Consider the following 15,601-nt stretch of genomic DNA (forward strand, 5'->3'; position numbering starts at 1 on the left):
TCCGTCCCATCCCTCTCGCCGCACATCCTCGGATAGAACAAGAGTATACCCGGTCCAAAATGCCCCCCACTCTCAAAGGCAGCTGTGCTTGTAATCACATCACATATACCGTTGCCAACGCACCCCTCGCCATGTCAAACTGTCACTGTACTACTTGTCGCAAGCAATCCGGCGGTCCTTACCAGAGCTGGGCCATCTGCAATGGATCGGATGTGACATGGACTAGTGTGCAGCCCACAATACGTCAGTCGAGTGACAGGGCCTCACGGGGGTTCTGTCCTCAATGCGGGTCCAGTATCTGCATGATGATCCCTGGGAGACGTATCGCTGTCACGGCCGGGACACTCGACGACCATGCCGGAACGGAAATCCCCAAGCCGACAGAGCATATCTTCCTGGCCGAGAAGGCATCGTGGTTCGACTTGCCGGAGGATCAATTGGAAAGAGCGGAACAGTTTTCATCTAGGGGTGAATGAAATATTGAAGGGATGTGTGGTGGCAAAGAACGAAAATACAAGAGACTCAACATTACTTGCAACCTTAGAAGAACATATAAGGTACTGTGCATAAAATATACCAGACACAAATCCCATTGAGACGCATCATGAGAGGCATTTCAAACACGAACATCACTAAACAGCCTCCACAAAGCAGTACAAGAATAGCTGTCAGAGGGGAATCGCTCACAGAATCATCAATATCCGTAATATACAGGCAATGTTCAGAAAGTGCTGGTAGCCAACCGACTTGCGGCATTCCGAGCATCAAGCCGGTCATCGTCATCTTCCTCCACGATGGAGCCCACACGACTGCTAGAGCGTAGCCTACCTTTACCTTGCCCATCGGCATCGCCCTCATCGTCCGGTGGAGGAGAGATCATGCTACCGCTCATGCTGCGTCCCATGCTGTCGCTGCGGCGAGGAATGCCGCTCCATGCATCTCCCTTAGGTCCCTGGCTGGAGGCCATATTCGGGCGTCGTCCAGTGGGATGAGCTTCACGGCCCAAACGGCTTAGCCCTCCCGAGGCATCGATCGCACGGATGTCAGGTCGCACACTCTCCAAAGTGGCCAGTGTTCGTCGCTCAGCCTCAATCTGACGCAGGGTGTACTCGCGCAGTGTTGTTAAGAGGTCATCAGTAGTCCGCTCAAACCAGCGGCGTTTTTCGACAAGCAAATTCGATGTCACACGCTGCGTCTTCTTGCTAAGGTACTCCTCGTGGTTCTGGGCATCCTCCAAGGAAGTAATCGCTTCGTCAACCTTGTCAGGCCGGACGGAAGAGCTACCCTTCAACCGGTCTGCGGCTGCGCGCTTGCTGCGGGTCGTCTGCTGGGCTTGGAGTAGTTCGCGCAGAAGGATATGGCGGTTGGTGAGGGTTTCTTTCACAATAAAGGCGTCCGAGGAGTGATAACCGAGAGGCTCTCCGAGGGTTGTTGCCTCCGCGGTCGCCTGGACTGCATGGTAATCCCCAACTGTCTGAATGACTCTACCGAGCTTCCGATAGGCGTGGGCCAAACCGGGATGTGTCTCTTGCACATTCATTTGTCCTAATTTGACACCAAAGTCGGATTCTGCAAGTCCAAGTCCTAATATACGGGTTAGTCATTATAGAGAACATATGAAGTTACCAGGCGGAGCAGACAAACCTCGCCGACCCTTCACCACGCGGTCAACTTTATGACTCGTATCCATTGTTCCCAGATAGAACATCTTGACTGTAGGCCGCGCACTTTGCAGTTCAGGGGTATCATCTGGTGGTGGAGCAAATTGCTTGAGGACCTTTCGTCGCATTCCAGTTGCAGGCTGTTTCATCCGTACTACCGGACTGTAGCCGAAATCACTCTCAACGAAGAGGACGACCTCATCGTCATGAATCAAGATCTCGTTAGCAAAGATTGTGTTGAGCCATTTTTGCATAGATGCTTTGACACGGATCTCGTCCTCTTCCGTCCCCGCACCGGCGGGAGTGAGCGGCGGAGGCACGGCGGGGACCATGGCTTCCGGATTCGCCGACATCAAGTGTTCGGCGAGCTTAATGAACTCGGCGTGGGTGCGACGGACATCTCGGTACTGCGTAGTTCTAAACTTGGGGATATTGGTCTGGAGGGAGGAATGACATTAGCTGCAGGCCAACAAGCATGTTTTGCATCAGGACAGGGCTCACGTGAATATCAAACCGGAGAATTGGGTCTTTCTTGCCCGGTCTCTCCAACCCTGTAATCCTCGCTTGAATCTTGTATACTGGACCGGAAGGCCGGGAATGTTGCGGCGTTCCTGCTTGTTGTTGCGCAGAAGTTGGCTGGGACCGAGGCGGCTGTTGAGTGCCGGACTGCGGCTGGTCCGCGCTGTACCCCGAGTCATTGAGATGCGAGTTCTGCAATCTTTCCGATAGATCAGGCGAGTCGGTTCCCCCAGCTTCCCTGCCTGTTTCTGACTGGGAACTTTCGGCAGGTTGAGTTTCGGCATCGAACGGGGATTGGTGAGGGGGAAGCGGCGATGGGGGAATGTCAGGGACAGATGCCGGAAAGTTGACTTCGCCCGGCCGAGGAGAACCCCAGGGAGAGGTACCAGCGGGGTGGTCCGGGTCGTTGGAGATCGCAGAATAGTCCATCGTTCGGGGGTGGGGGGCACACTGGGATGGGGAAAGGGATCAAATCAATGCAGCTCCGGAGGACCACGTCTGCAGGCTGGGGGGCAGGTCAGACCGCGAAAACTGCAAGGGGTGAGTGGAGCGAGGAGGAAGACATACCTAAATCGCCTGGAAGGGATTGCGTGGTCGGGGAAAGGCAATGGTAGCAGGGAAACGGGACGAGAGTTGAAGAGGAGGATAAAGAACAGCTGGAGAGGAAGTCGAGCGAGAAGGAGTTACGTCGTTGCTGCCTGGACGGCCTGATTGGTCAGGCTCCCCATTCCGTCATTCTTCCACCCGCAGTTCATCCGCCTCGACTTTCTTCGCTGTATGTACGCAACAACTGCCATCGTGCCCCCCAGCTTGCCGCACTCTCCGAGGGAAGCTTATATCTGATATGACTCCAGCACGATAACTGCATCGACGCTGTCTAACCCCCGTCCTCGCGCAATTGCGGTCATGGTCGCAGCTGTCTTCTTGCGCGCGGCGGTGCGCCCCCCGAGTCCGCAAATAGGCCTCCGGCCAAGACACATCACTTGGGTCACTCCGAGTCTACGGTCATGGAATTCCCCCCAATTGCAGGATTTTACGACCTCTGCGTCCAGAAGTTCGACTGACAGCCTGGACCGTACTCGGAATATCGGTATTATCGCGCATATCGATGCCGGCAAAACCACTACCACCGAGCGGATGCTCTACTACAGCGGTTTCACCAGGCGACTAGGCGATGTGGATGAAGGCTCAACAGTCACTGACTTCCTCCCCGCTGAACGCGCTCGAGGGATCACCATTCAATCGGCAGCTATTACTTTCCACTGGCCGCCGGAAAGTGCTGGGGAAGCCAACCCTTCTCCACCTGGCGTACACTCCCCGAGATCAGCCGTTTCGCATACAGTCAACCTCATTGATACGCCCGGACATGCAGATTTTACCTTCGAGGTAATGCGGTCACTGCGCATCCTTGATGGCGCCGTCTGCATTCTTGACGGCGTCGCCGGCGTCGAGGCACAAACAGAGCAGGTCTGGCACCAAGCCAGCGGCTACCGCATCCCACGGGTAGTCTACGTAAACAAACTTGACCGAGACGGTGCAGCCTTCGGCCGAACCGTTCGTGAAGTCGCCTCCCGTCTAGGTGGGTGGCCTGCTGTCTGCCAGATCCCATGGTTCGAGGGAGGAAATGGCCGCTTCAACGGTGTCGCAGACGTCGTCAACCTGCAGGGCTTGCGATGGGACGAGGGTGATGGAAAAGGGGTGAAGATGTTCAGTCTGGAACAGCTTGATGCTGAAGATGTCCAGCTAGCGCAGGAGCTCCGTCGTGCAAGGGTAGCCCTCGTTGAGCTGCTGAGCGAACACGATGAGACCATGATAGAAAGTTTCTTCGACTGCGAGGAAGACCATCTGGCCGTACCATCGCTGCACATCGTTGAAAGTCTCCGCCGATGTCTTCACCAACAAACAGGGCGAAATATCATCCCAGTATTCGCCGGCGCTAGTTTCCGCAACATCGGCGTGCAGCCTCTACTCGACGCCGTCGTTAACCTCCTCCCCAGCCCGGTCGAGACCCCCGATCCCGAGGTCAGCATTGGTGGTGTTAAGGGAGGTCTCCGGCGCCTTCTTTCGGGTGACTTGCTTGTCGAGCAGAGCGAAAAGGCCACCGCAAAGGGCAAAGCCAAGAAGAAACCCACCGCCATCCAGGCGGAATCCCGCAGTGCTGTCGAGAAGTTACAGGGTTGTGCCCTCGCATTCAAGGTCGTTAACGATGCCAAACGAGGCGTTCTCGTCTATGTTCGCGTCTACTCGGGCTCCCTAGACCGCAACAGTGTCCTGTTCAATACTAATCTCAACATCTCCGAGCGTGCCCCTCGCCTCCTGAAGATGTACGCCAACGACGCTGTCGAGGTCGATTCTATCCCAGAGGGCCACATTGGCGTCGTAGCCGGCCTCAAACACGCCCGTACTGGCGACACATTGGTTACGTACGCCGGCAACAAGGCCACTCCCCCAGAGCCTCTCAACAGCCTCCAGCTCCGACCCATCACCGTACCACCCCCCGTGTTTTTCGCCAGCGTCGAACCGCACAGCCTGAGCGAAGAGAAACGCCTACAGGACAGCCTCGGCATGCTCCTCCGTGAAGACCCCAGCCTGCATGTCACCGTTGACGAAGACTCCGGTCAAACCCTTCTCAGCGGAATGGGCGAGCTGCATCTCGAAATAGCCCGTGACCGGCTCATTAACGACCTCAAAGCGAAAGCCAGCATGGGCCGCATCGAGATCGGCTACCGGGAGTGCCCTCTCGCCGCCTCGGGTCCCGTCACTCAGGTCTTCGACAAGGAGATCGCCGGCCGCAAGGGCAAAGCCGGCTGCACCGCGACTATCGAACCCTTCGACGGCGACACCACCCCACCGGCTGTCGACGAGTCCGCCGCCCTTTCCGTCGAAACCATCGACGGAAACCAAATCATCATACTCGCCCCGGCCCTCGACGTCGCAATCAACAAACGTGGCATCGAGGAAAGCCCCCTCCTCCCACCAACCCTCGATGTAGCCACCCTCCGCTCCGCTCTCCACAATGGCTGTCTCGCGGCGCTCGCCCGCGGCCCGCAATTCACCTTCCCTATGCACAGCACCCGCGTAACGCTCACCCTCGATCCGACCACTCACATCTTCGGCAACGAAACCACCCCGTCCGCGCTCTCCGCCGCCGCACGCCTCGCCACGGGCGCCGCGCTGCGCAGCCTCCCCGCCGGCAACACCGCTCTCATGGAACCAGTCATGAACGTTGTGATCACCGTCGACGAGGCCAGCCTGGGCGCCGTCGTACATGACATCTCGTCCTCGCGCGGTGGCCACATCGTCTCGCTAGACGAAGACGTTCCGCTTCCCGCCACCGATCTCACCGACTCGCCCGAGCCCATCGAGGACCTCCCGCCCATTGACCCGGCAAAGGTATACGCCCCACCGGACCCGTTCCAGTCGGCGTCCGTAGGGGATGTGGACATATCCGCGTCGACGAACCGCCCGCGCACGATTACCGCCAAGGTGCCCCTCAAGGAAATGGTCGGGTATCTCAAGCATCTGCGCAGTCTGAGTGCTGGCCGTGGTACTTTCGTGATGAGCGTCGACCGGTTCGAAAAAATGAGCGCGCCGCGGCAGAAAGCCGTGCTGGCCGATCTGCGGGGGGAGTATATGTAGCATTATCTTGGGTAGAGCATTTGTACCATATTAGTCCAGTGTATATTACGAGCTTATATTGCCTGCACATGTCTCCGTACATTCCACAATCCCTACAGAGACCCTAACACGTATATAACAACGCCCACCCCTATAAGTAGCTTCACCTACAATGAAACACCGATACGCTAAGACAAGCTGGGGAGACAATCCCATGCATTATCAACACTCGCAAACCGATCACTCCAAACAACCCAAAACTAGCGAGAAACCCTACATACGTACAAGATGATGCAAAAGCACACGCACACAAATGAGAAGACTTGCAGGGACCAAAAAGATCACCAATTATCATCCCACTCCTCCTGGCCCTTCCCCGACGCTGCCGCGCCCCCAGACGTCCCTCCACTACCGCTGCTACCGCCACCAGCGGCCGGCGAAGACGTCGGACCGGGCTTCATAGCCGTCGTGCCGACGGCACTCGACCGAGACGCGTTGCGACGATGCGACTCCTGGCCCGCAAGAGACGAGAAGTCATCCCAGAAGTCCTTACGCTCGGGGTCCTGCCGACGACGCGCGCCCGCGCCCGCGCCATCCTCAGGACCCTCGACGAAGCGGTTGAACGAGTCGGCGGCGCCGCGTGCGCCAACCTGGATGTTCTGGCCGAATTGGGCGGCATGAAGGCGGGCCTGGGCTGCGAAGTCCGATTCCGCTATCTGGTTCTTGTAAGCTTGATGCATGCCATACCACAGCGGCGGGGGGTTAGGAGGGAAACCGTACCGTTTTCGCCGTGGGCTGAATATAGCTATCATTCATGGTCTTGGCGCCTTTCCCAACAGTCGAGGTGAACCATCCGAAGCCCTTCGTCAGCGCGGCCATGGGGTCCTTTTGGAATTCTTCGAAGCCCGGGACGGCGGCGCCACTTCCGGCGGAAGACCGCGAGGCCGACGAGGGGGCGGGCATTCCGCCGCCAAAGCCCGTGTACTTTCCGCCCTGGGAGGGCGGGACGGAGTCGGAGCGAGTGGCATTTTCGGAGCCAAGGCGGGCGAAGTAGGCCTCGTTGCGCTCCTTGCGGCCGCCGTCGAGGCCGCCGAAGCCGTCGTGCGAGGCCGGGGAGCCGCGGCCGGTGCGGGAGTTTGTGAGCGGGGTGCTTGATCGCGAGGATGGCTGCGGGTTTTCTGCGGGCTTGGGTTTCCGGGTGGTCTGTCCGGGGACGTATTCGCGGCCTTCGGCTTTGGCGGAGAGGCGCTCTTTGTATTCCTCGCCGACTTCGCCCTCGTAGCGCTCTTTGATGGTCGAGTCCTCGAAGGTGCGGCCCTCGGATTGTGTGATGGGGTGGGCGTCGAAGAAGGATTTCCACGGGTCGTTGCCGCCGTTCTCCATGCGCTGCAGCTCGGAGACCTTGAAGGCGTCCATAGTGATGGAGCGGACAAAGGAGATGTGCACGCCAAGGCCGCGGTGGGTGCCGGCGCAGTTCAGGCAGATGAAGGTTCCAAATTTAGGGGAGGCCTAGAGGTGATCGCACCGAGCGGGAAGAGAGCGTTAGTGAGGGTTTTCTTTGGCAGCGTCAGGCACGGTTAAGCCGGTGCGGCGGTGGAGCGTATAGGAGATAGGAGGCCGATGATGCACGAACCCATTGTGGTGACGGGGCGCCGCAGTCGCAACATTTGTCATTTCCGTTGGACTTGGAGAAATGGAGGAGCTATTAAACAGGCAATGGTCATGCACCGATTAGCGTTGTGTTGTGTATGAGGGGGAACAGAGGGCGGTACCTTGGCCTTGGTCTCCGGATCGACCTCCCACATTTTCGACATGATGGGCGACTGTGCGGGCTCGCTGATCAGAATACGGGATGAGATAATCTGGCGAGAGTAATATTCTTCCTCCTTGAAGTGGCCGGGATACAGTAGGTGTTTGTCAGAGCTAAGAGCAGGAGAAACGAATAAGTTGGCAGATTGTCGCCCCCCGACGGTCTGGGTTATTCGGCGAGGCTGCAGTGGTGGCTGATCAGCGCGAAAGCCACTTCCAGCACCGCAACACAAGACAGAGGAAAGCGAGGCTGATCAATGGAGTCGTGCAGGAGAAAGTATGGTGGAGAGAAATGTTGGAGTAAAGAAGTTTGGGAAGTACAGGTGGCAGAGGAGTAAAACGGCGGGAGACGACCGACCAGCGGGAGGACCCGGCTGATTACGCAAAGATACGGTATTACCAAAACACATACTCCACAGCACCACACCAGGCAATGTTTACCTACAATAGAATACCTATATCAACGGATGGATATCATCAAGACCGCAAAGTCCCCTTGGATACAAGGCCAGCCTTGCGGCTCATCATATAAGCTAGGAAGTGGTAGCTAAGATACAGTATAGGAGAAAGGCAGATTCGTCATCAGTAAAGAAAAGTGCCGTCAACCCCTCATGGTAGGTAGAGGCGGTGGTCATGTCTCCAACAATCGACGGACGCCTCACAGCCGTCCACACCAACATAGGAAATAATAAAAAGATACCAATGTGTCATCACGTTAGACCATATCGGACAGGACCAATAGCCACAGCGTCTCTCCAAGATTGACGGTTTTTCGGTGTTTTTGTTGCCCTGCAGGGCCTTTTCTTCGTACGCGCAGATGACACCATGAAAATTAATCCCGACGACGGTCCATACTCATCACTCCTCCATTATAACCATCCGACTGATTCCACACAATCGGACGTTTACTCGTTCGGGAAGGTTGAACGACTTGTCATTTAGGCCGCAGCGGGAGCGGCATTCTCCTGGCCCTCGGCAGCAGTCTCAGTGGACTCCACAGCCTTCTCCTCAGAGGGGACAGCGTCGTCCTCCTTGCCGGGGCTGTCGATAGCCACCTTGACGGCGATCTCACGGCCCTCAATCTCCTTGCCGTTCATCTCCTGGACGGCCTTGTTCTGAAGCTCCTCGGAGCCCAGAGTGACGAAACCGAAGCCACGGCCCTTACGGCGCTCGTTACGGGCCTGGAGCTTCTTGATCATAAAGCGGGGGATGGGACGCAGAGCGATCTTGGCGGAGACAGGCTGGTAGTCGGCGAAGATCTCCTTGAGCTAGAGGTGTGTTAGGCCTCGGATGCGAGCACGGACGGGATCAGGAAGGAAATTGGAAACGTACCTTGTCTTCGCTCAGATCATAAGGGAGGTTGGCCACCATGACCTTGGTCTTGGAAGGGATACCATCCTCAGGGGGACCGCGCTGCTTCTGAGGACGGGGAGCACGAGGCTTACCCTTGCCACCCTCGGTGGTAGCACCCTCGTTCTGGTTGGCCTCAGCGAGAGGAGCGGCCTCACCGGAAGCCTCGGCACCCTCGGCAGCCTCACCGTTCTGACCCTGGGCCTGTTAGCCGGACAGAGAAACTGAAATTGGTTCTAGGAGTGATGGTGACTTACGGAACGGCCACCACGACCCAAGCGACCTCCACGGCCACGACCACGGCCGCGACCACGACCCCGGCCGCCGGCGCGCTTGCGGCCTTCGTTGCCGCTGGCACCCTCGCCGCCGCTGGTAGCACCCTCCTTGGCTTCAGCGGGTTCGGGCTTACGAGCCAACTGGACGGAGACCTTCCGCTGAAGGATCTCCTTTCCGGAGAGCTCTTCGATGGCGGCAGTGGCCTCGTGAGCGGTAGCAAGGTCCACGAAGGCGTAGCCAACCGGACGGTTGGTACGAGGGTTCACAGGGATGGAGACGCTTTCACTGAGACGGAGAGATGAGTTAGCTTTCGCTTCATCTCCGGATGTCGTAAAATGACGTAGGAGCCACGGAACCACGGGTTAAGATTCGATTCCCAACGGGATAGTATACAGGGTCAATGGCACCAAGATGATGAAATAAGGACAACAGAGGGGGTAAATGTATCGTAACTGGGGTCCAGTCCCTCGGACTGATAGCTAGTACCAGGGCCAAGAAACCTTACACGGTGGCCCCTTTCCACCACCGACAAAAGGGGGAGGTCGTAGGGAGAATTCAGCTTGGAGACTTACATCTTGTAGTTCTTGAAAAACTCCTTGAGCTCCCCCTCAGTGGTCGCATATGCGAGGTTCCCAATATAGAGCCGACGTCCCTCATCAGCACTGGCGGCCGCGGCATCGGTGGACTGGGTCGCAGCGGGGGCAGTACCGTTAGTGGCCTCGGTGGTGGCAGGCACAGGGACGGTGGACTCGGCTTGGTTTTCGACGGCAGTAGACATCTTGAAGGCTGAGTACACAAACAGGTCGGAGAGACGAAAGGGGTGGGTGGTGGTTGATGGGGGGAGACCGGGTTGTGTGTTGGATTGATTGACTCAGGGGAGCTGAAGGCTGCCTGTGTTTTGTTGTCCTAGTCGGAGACCCGAGGAGAACTTGACAGGGGAGGGATTGACTTGACTTGAAGAGGGGGGAGAAAAGGAGGAAAAGGGTAGCTTCGTGCCCTAGATACGGGGGGGAAAACAACTGGGTTGCAGATGGAGATGGATTGACGGTGGAAAAGAAGGATGAAGTAAGAGAGACGGTGGGAAGTGGTGAGAGAAAAAGGGAAGCCGCTAGCCGCTTTGGGTGGACCGCCTGAGGCACCAGCTTACCTCAGCCATGATGTCATTTCTACCCTCAACACTGGATACGGACATACGTACATACTCCGAGTACATCTCCCTGGGTGCACTACACCAGATCATACTCCGGCGGCCACTCCACTCCATTCTCATCCACCCGCTCCCCTCGCAGGTTCACTCCCCCCAGTGGCGGGTACGAGTCTTGAATAGCTCGCCGCAGATCCTGGTCCACCTCCAAATCCTGATCTCCAAAATTCTCTCCCAATGCCATTTCCAATTCCAGTTCCAGCATGTCCAATTCTTCACTGTCATCCTCCTTCATTCGGCCACGGCTTCGACGGATGCGCCGTGCCTCTTCTTTCAACATCTGCTGACGCTCCTGTTCTTCCTTTTCTTCCTTCGTAGGCACCGGCACGTAGGCACCCCATTCGTCCTTGTAGACGTGGACCCGAGGTCTGTCAACCGGCATCCACTTGGGACGTTTCTTGTACTCAGTATCCCTCACTGCGACTCTAGTAGGTTCCTCCATCTCTCCCTCACTCGTTTCATCAGATGCATGGCTATCTTCGATCGTATCGCTATCCTCGCCCTCTTGGACGTGATGGTTCAATGCATCTTCGCCCTCGCAGTCAATTTTGAAAATTGTCGCGCTAATAGATATGCCGTTGTTGGGAGAATTGCCGTGGCCACCAGATCCAGTGGATGAACCACTCGAGCTAGTCGACGATTTCCCCGAGCGGGTCGTCAAAACGTCGCTCCCACTTTCACTGAACGATCCATCATATTGGCCGTTGACTCCATCCGAATCCCAGGAGGAGGACGAGGAGGTCTCCGTGGTGTCATCAGAGACGACTTGCTCTACGTTGGCCGTGAGAGCTCTCTGATAATGCCGTTCCCACGATTCCATCATCACAATCGCATAGGTCGGAATCGTCAAATCATCGTCGTCGTACCAATCAAAAGAGGGATCCGCCAGAGGAGCGATAACGACTGCGCTCAAAGCTCGAGCAACTTCATTGACACTGCAGAAGTGTCTTGCGGCGAACTCCGCAAATGGGAAATTGCTGGCAATGGTTTCCGCCATGTCTTGGAAGAATTCAAAGTTGTACACAGGCGATGCGGGGGATACACGACTGGCCTCAGGAGAGGCAGTGACTGCAGACGCCTTGGTGGTAGACTGATTATCACTAGCAGGGACAGGAGTATTATGTTCTTCCTCGGGTGCAGTCGCGGGGGAGGTGAGAGTCGCAGACCTGCCACGTCTTCTTGAAACTGGTTTGGATTTTCCTGCGGTCGAGGCAGAGGATGGCGCTTTATATTTTCCGCGCTTGGTTGTTACATTAGACGTGGGACTCGCTTCCTCGGAATCATCGCCAGCAGTCACGCTGGAGGCTGACGTTCTTCTGGTGCGTATTTCCGGGATATCAGCCTTCTCCTGTTCATTACGAGCCTCAAGAGTGGTCACGGTGGGCTTTAAAGCGGCAGGCCTGCCACGTTTGCGGGGTGCATTGCTTTTCTCGTTATTAGTGGGTTGATATTCCTTTTCTTCTGTCGAAGACTGTTCAGTATTAATAGCAGAGGCTCGAGGAGGCCGACCGCGCTTTGCCGGGGCATTGAACTTCTGTCTTTTGGTAGTTAAAGATTTCTTTTCTTCCTTCGTTGCGTCTTCGCCTGCTTGAGCACGTTTAGTGGTGGCATTCGACTTGCGTTTTTTGATGGGTACAGGTTCGTCTTCAGCAAAACTAGCAGATCGCTTGCGTTCAGCAGGTACAGTCTTTTTCTGCTGTTTGGGCACTGAAGCTTGGTTCTTTCTGGAAGCTTGAGCTGTCTGATTGGGCTTGGTAGATGCTTGGGCATCTTCCTTGCCACCTGCCGACGGGGTCCTCTTTGCGATAGTTCGCTTCTGCGCCATGGATGTACGGCTTCTCTTTACGGCAGGTGTAGGTACAAGGGCCTCAGAGGCAGGCCTCTTTTCGGCCATTCTCAGGTGATTGGAGGACTGAACGGAACAGTTAGAACAGTATATATATATATATATATATATATATACATGTGGTGCCGTACTCACTTAGGTGCTGGTTTGGTGGTCTTCTGGGGGTATCGACGAGGAAAGCTAGGGAGCCGGTAGGTGCAAGATCAGATCCAGTCTGATTGTTTGTTTGATGCTAGGAAGATGGATTGAATATCGCAGGATGGTTATGTAGTCAGGAAAATAGGTTAGAAGCCGATGAACAAAGTGAAAGGGGAAACGCGTAGGTTGATAAACAAGACCTTGTGTGCATTGGAGGGGTGGCGAAGCACACTGGAGACTGGGAGCAACAGAAGGAACAGTGAATCAAAGAGAACGGAGTGCATTGTGACGGATTCACCATAAAAGTGAGCGATTGAGGGAAAATTGCTAGGAGTGATTTTGATGTGACTGTATTTGATCATGAAAATCATCTTCATACGCAACAGTGAACGGAAAAACACACACCAGTGTCAACTTCTGTTCCTCCCCAGCGGGAAACCCGTGAAGTTTCCCAAACCGGGCGAGTTGAAGATATCCCGGCGTGCATGCCGGTCTAGATCGCCACGACGTCATCCCCGCAAAAACAAGGTTGAGGGTCCCGTGGCTTGGCAGGCTTAGTCAAGTCCCTACTTTTTCGCCTTCTCGCCTCCTAATTTCAATTTTACCCTTCTTCCATCCATCTCCGTTCCCCTTTCGATCCATTCCATGCCTGCCGCGTGATACCAATGGATCGTATAGAGCCACTGAATGGCTCCCCCGGTCCTCCCCAAGGCCAACCTCCGCCGTCCTCGTCCGTTGCATCCCCAGCCGGCCCGAGGTCGACGTCATCGCAGCCAACTCGACCACGAGCCACATCGCTGCGGTCTCGTCGGCCAACTATCCATCTTCAGCGTCTGTCGTCGGCAGAGAAGATAGTTCAACCTCGCCGAAACTCTCAGAGACAAGATGTTAACATTCCCAGCCCAATTGCCGCGTCGCCTAGACCGTCGCAGGATCCGGACGAGTCATGGCAGGGCAACCGCCGTCGCAGCAACTCCGAACCTAGGCCGGGTCGATGGTCCGCCCCCAATCCGGCGCTTCTGTCCCGGTTGACGACAAGGGAGCAAATGAACCCTTTGATGGAGGAGAGTAGCAACCCGAGCCCTGTTACGGCCACTCAGTCGAATCAGCCCTTTGCTCCGTTGCCACCCCCGCCGGCTGAACCCGATGCACCACCTAAGGCGGGTCGGGGAATTATGCGCTGGACCAGCTCGGCTACGAACAACAGATTTTCTCGCAATCGCGCTACCATCAGCGGAGGCTCACCGTCTCCGGCGGAGCTCTCCCGCGAGTACCATCCTCACATCGTGGATGTGTTGGATGTCATTGGTAAGCACGTTGACACGGACATATCAAACTTACCTAATCGCGAAATTCGTTCACAGACCCCGAAGTATCGGCGCTATCCACCCTCACCAATGTCCAAAACTCGCTTTTTGTTCCGAACCTGGGTCCTCTCGTCAATCGGAACCAGACCTATACTCTTTCACCCCCACGGGATGAGTCTGATGAAACAACAACTACCGATGAAGGTGAAGAGGAGTTTCCGGAAAAGCATGACATTCGCCCGTCGTTGGAGCGCCCCCTGACTAGCCTCTCAGCTGTGCTAGAGGAGCAGGATACTCGATTTGCTGTGTTGCCGGAAGGAAGCAATCTTGAGGGGTGGACTGTACGGGATGTGGAAGAGCTAAACGATCACGTTCGACATATGCTGCATTCCCGCCGTTCGAAGTTCAAACGCTCGATGAAAGGATTTGGGAAATACGTACGGAAACGTAAGTAGTCTGTTGGATCCTATCCCCAGATGTTCATTAGTGGCTAATTATTTCTAGCGCTCGGTTTTCTTATTACTTTCTACGCAGTTTCCATCACTGCGTTTGGTCTTGCTTGGGTTCTTTTCCTCATCGGTACGGTGGTGACCCCCACACGATACGACTCATATAATCCGCTAACGCCACAATAGGCTGGATAAACGTTGGCGGACGGCAATTATACATAATCAACGTCATCGACAATGTCCTGGTGGCATTGTTCGCAGTCATGGGCGACGGGCTGGCTCCGTTCCGTGCCATCGACACTTACCATATGATTTTCATCGCACACTATACATTTCTTACATGGAAGCTTCGTCGAAAGAAACGTCTCCCCGATCTCAAAGATAAAAATGATCTGCCATCCCGTCGCGAGATGGATATCGACGTCGAATTCGGCGACACTCCCAAGGACGAAGAGTTCGAGTACAGCGTGCTCAACCCTGTTCAGCAACAGAAGCTTATCCACCACCAGACGAAGCTTTCTAAGTCGCATACTTTCTATAAACCTCACGAAACCTTAACCCACCACGCCTTCCCGTTGCGCATGCTCATCGCTATTGTTGTGCTTCTAGACTGCCACTCTTTGCTGCAGATTGCCCTCGGCGCCTGCACTTGGGGTATAGACTACCACGTGCGTCCTTTCGCGCTGACGACCGTTATTCTGTGCTGCTCCATCACATGTAACATCACAGGCGGAGTACTTATCATGATCGGGGATCGTAGAACCCGCAAGAAGGACGTCGTCGAGCGCCTATTCCGCGAGAAGCTGACTCGTGAGGCAATGAAGAAGATCAACAAAAGACGCCGGAAGAAGGTGAAAGAAGAACAGGAAGCGGAACAGGATCCGTCTCGTGTGTCTACGTCGTCTTATCGTGCGAGACCAAGCATAGGCTCCGAAGTGGCCAAGTCATCTTAAGGGGATGGGTTTACCATACATTAACGACGATTCCGAACGCTGATTATTACTGTTGGATGTGTTGTTTTCTATATACCTGCTCTAATATGTTGATATCATCGCGTCATTTTGTTGATTTGCTGCTCCGATTGCATTGGACTATAGCGTATACCGTCTGTTCCACAGATACGCGTGATATACATACAATTTTTATACAGCGTTGACGCTGCACTAAGATGCTTGCTTTTCTTGGCCAATATGATCTACTACCCATGTTAATAGGAATTATAAGCCACGCAGATGCCGCTTGCCGTGATGAGGAGACGGACTCGGCGTCCAAGCAAGATTGAAATCTATTTAGAAAGAGCATAGTGTGAGCAAGAGTAATATAGTAATGTAAACAGACTCACGCATCCGGTATTAGTGTGCTATGATTGCCATTGGAACAAGAAAAAGCGCTCCTGACACGAAGGCACACCAAAAGCAGTAGTA

The 15,601-nt window shown here is 55.3% G+C and overlaps 6 protein-coding genes across 6 annotated transcripts; 2 read left to right on the forward strand and 4 right to left on the reverse strand.

The window, feature by feature from the left end:
- Positions 1 to 508: 508 nt before the first annotated feature.
- Positions 509 to 2,609, reverse strand: BDV59DRAFT_209880 (retromer subunit VPS17; the record flags this gene model as incomplete). Its single annotated transcript, XM_073695471.1, has 3 exons — positions 509 to 1,584; positions 1,645 to 2,098; positions 2,133 to 2,609. 3 exons carry the CDS (start codon positions 2,607 to 2,609, stop codon positions 722 to 724), a joined length of 1,794 nt encoding a protein of 597 aa, XP_073544870.1. The 3' UTR covers positions 509 to 721.
- A 477-nt stretch (positions 2,610 to 3,086) lies between these two features.
- BDV59DRAFT_195227 (mitochondrial elongation factor MEF2) lies at positions 3,087 to 5,819 on the forward strand (the record flags this gene model as incomplete). Its single annotated transcript, XM_073692522.1, has 2 exons — positions 3,087 to 3,184; positions 3,248 to 5,819. The coding sequence occupies 2 exons, from the start codon at positions 3,087 to 3,089 to the stop codon at positions 5,817 to 5,819; spliced, it is 2,670 nt and encodes an 889-aa protein (XP_073544871.1).
- A 38-nt stretch (positions 5,820 to 5,857) lies between these two features.
- BDV59DRAFT_99737 (GTPase-activating protein GCS1) lies at positions 5,858 to 7,694 on the reverse strand. Its single transcript, XM_073697482.1, has 4 exons — positions 7,571 to 7,694; positions 7,432 to 7,500; positions 6,579 to 7,307; positions 5,858 to 6,514 (listed from the first exon to the last, which is right to left on the reverse strand). Exons 1-4 carry the CDS (start codon positions 7,610 to 7,612, stop codon positions 6,140 to 6,142), a joined length of 1,215 nt encoding a protein of 404 aa, XP_073544872.1. The 5' UTR covers positions 7,613 to 7,694; the 3' UTR covers positions 5,858 to 6,139.
- A 357-nt stretch (positions 7,695 to 8,051) lies between these two features.
- BDV59DRAFT_185280 (RNA recognition motif domain-containing protein) lies at positions 8,052 to 10,281 on the reverse strand. The gene is made up of 4 exons (XM_073690825.1): positions 9,806 to 10,281; positions 9,215 to 9,518; positions 8,940 to 9,155; positions 8,052 to 8,875 (listed from the first exon to the last, which is right to left on the reverse strand). The coding sequence occupies exons 1-4, from the start codon at positions 10,009 to 10,011 to the stop codon at positions 8,546 to 8,548; spliced, it is 1,056 nt and encodes a 351-aa protein (XP_073544873.1). The 5' UTR covers positions 10,012 to 10,281; the 3' UTR covers positions 8,052 to 8,545.
- Positions 10,282 to 10,386: 105 nt separating this feature from the next.
- BDV59DRAFT_185283 (uncharacterized protein) lies at positions 10,387 to 11,908 on the reverse strand. Its single transcript, XM_073690826.1, has one exon. The coding sequence runs from the start codon at positions 11,432 to 11,434 to the stop codon at positions 10,460 to 10,462; it is 975 nt and encodes a 324-aa protein (XP_073544874.1). The 5' UTR covers positions 11,435 to 11,908; the 3' UTR covers positions 10,387 to 10,459.
- Positions 11,909 to 13,030: 1,122 nt separating this feature from the next.
- BDV59DRAFT_99792 (DUF2985 domain-containing protein) lies at positions 13,031 to 15,381 on the forward strand. The gene is made up of 4 exons (XM_073697483.1): positions 13,031 to 13,729; positions 13,786 to 14,175; positions 14,233 to 14,307; positions 14,364 to 15,381. The coding sequence occupies exons 1-4, from the start codon at positions 13,087 to 13,089 to the stop codon at positions 15,128 to 15,130; spliced, it is 1,875 nt and encodes a 624-aa protein (XP_073544875.1). The 5' UTR covers positions 13,031 to 13,086; the 3' UTR covers positions 15,131 to 15,381.
- Positions 15,382 to 15,601: the final 220 nt, after the last annotated feature.

Source organism: Aspergillus ambiguus, assembly GCF_047715705.1.
Source record: "Aspergillus ambiguus strain CBS 117.58 unplaced genomic scaffold BDV59scaffold_35, whole genome shotgun sequence".
In the NCBI taxonomy this organism is placed as follows: domain Eukaryota; kingdom Fungi; phylum Ascomycota; class Eurotiomycetes; order Eurotiales; family Aspergillaceae; genus Aspergillus; species Aspergillus ambiguus.

What these genes read in the sequence shown, in the direction of transcription:
- BDV59DRAFT_185283 (XM_073690826.1), bottom strand. Translation starts at nt 11,434, where the DNA reads ATGGCGGAAACCATTGCCAGCAATTTCCCATTTGCGGAGTTCGCCGCA.
- BDV59DRAFT_99792 (XM_073697483.1), top strand. Translation starts at nt 13,087, where the DNA reads ATGGATCGTATAGAGCCACTGAATGGCTCCCCCGGTCCTCCCCAAGGC. An exon ending in TGGGAAATACGTACGGAAAC is followed by an intron (nt 14,176 to 14,232) that starts GTAAGTAGTCTG and finishes AATTATTTCTAG; the next exon opens with CGCTCGGTTTTCTTATTACT. An exon ending in TTGGGTTCTTTTCCTCATCG is followed by an intron (nt 14,308 to 14,363) that starts GTACGGTGGTGA and finishes ACGCCACAATAG; the next exon opens with GCTGGATAAACGTTGGCGGA.
- BDV59DRAFT_99737 (XM_073697482.1), bottom strand. Translation starts at nt 7,612, where the DNA reads ATGTCGAAAATGTGGGAGGTCGATCCGGAGACCAAGGCCAAG. An exon ending in GCGCCCCGTCACCACAATGG is followed by an intron (nt 7,308 to 7,431) that starts GTTCGTGCATCA and finishes GATCACCTCTAG; the next exon opens with GCCTCCCCTAAATTTGGAAC. An exon ending in TTCAGCCCACGGCGAAAACG is followed by an intron (nt 6,515 to 6,578) that starts GTACGGTTTCCC and finishes TACAAGAACCAG; the next exon opens with ATAGCGGAATCGGACTTCGC.
- BDV59DRAFT_185280 (XM_073690825.1), bottom strand. Translation starts at nt 10,011, where the DNA reads ATGTCTACTGCCGTCGAAAACCAAGCCGAGTCCACCGTCCCTGTGCCT. An exon ending in TTTTTCAAGAACTACAAGAT is followed by an intron (nt 9,519 to 9,805) that starts GTAAGTCTCCAA and finishes TCTCCGTCTCAG; the next exon opens with TGAAAGCGTCTCCATCCCTG. An exon ending in ATGATCTGAGCGAAGACAAG is followed by an intron (nt 8,876 to 8,939) that starts GTACGTTTCCAA and finishes ACACACCTCTAG; the next exon opens with CTCAAGGAGATCTTCGCCGA.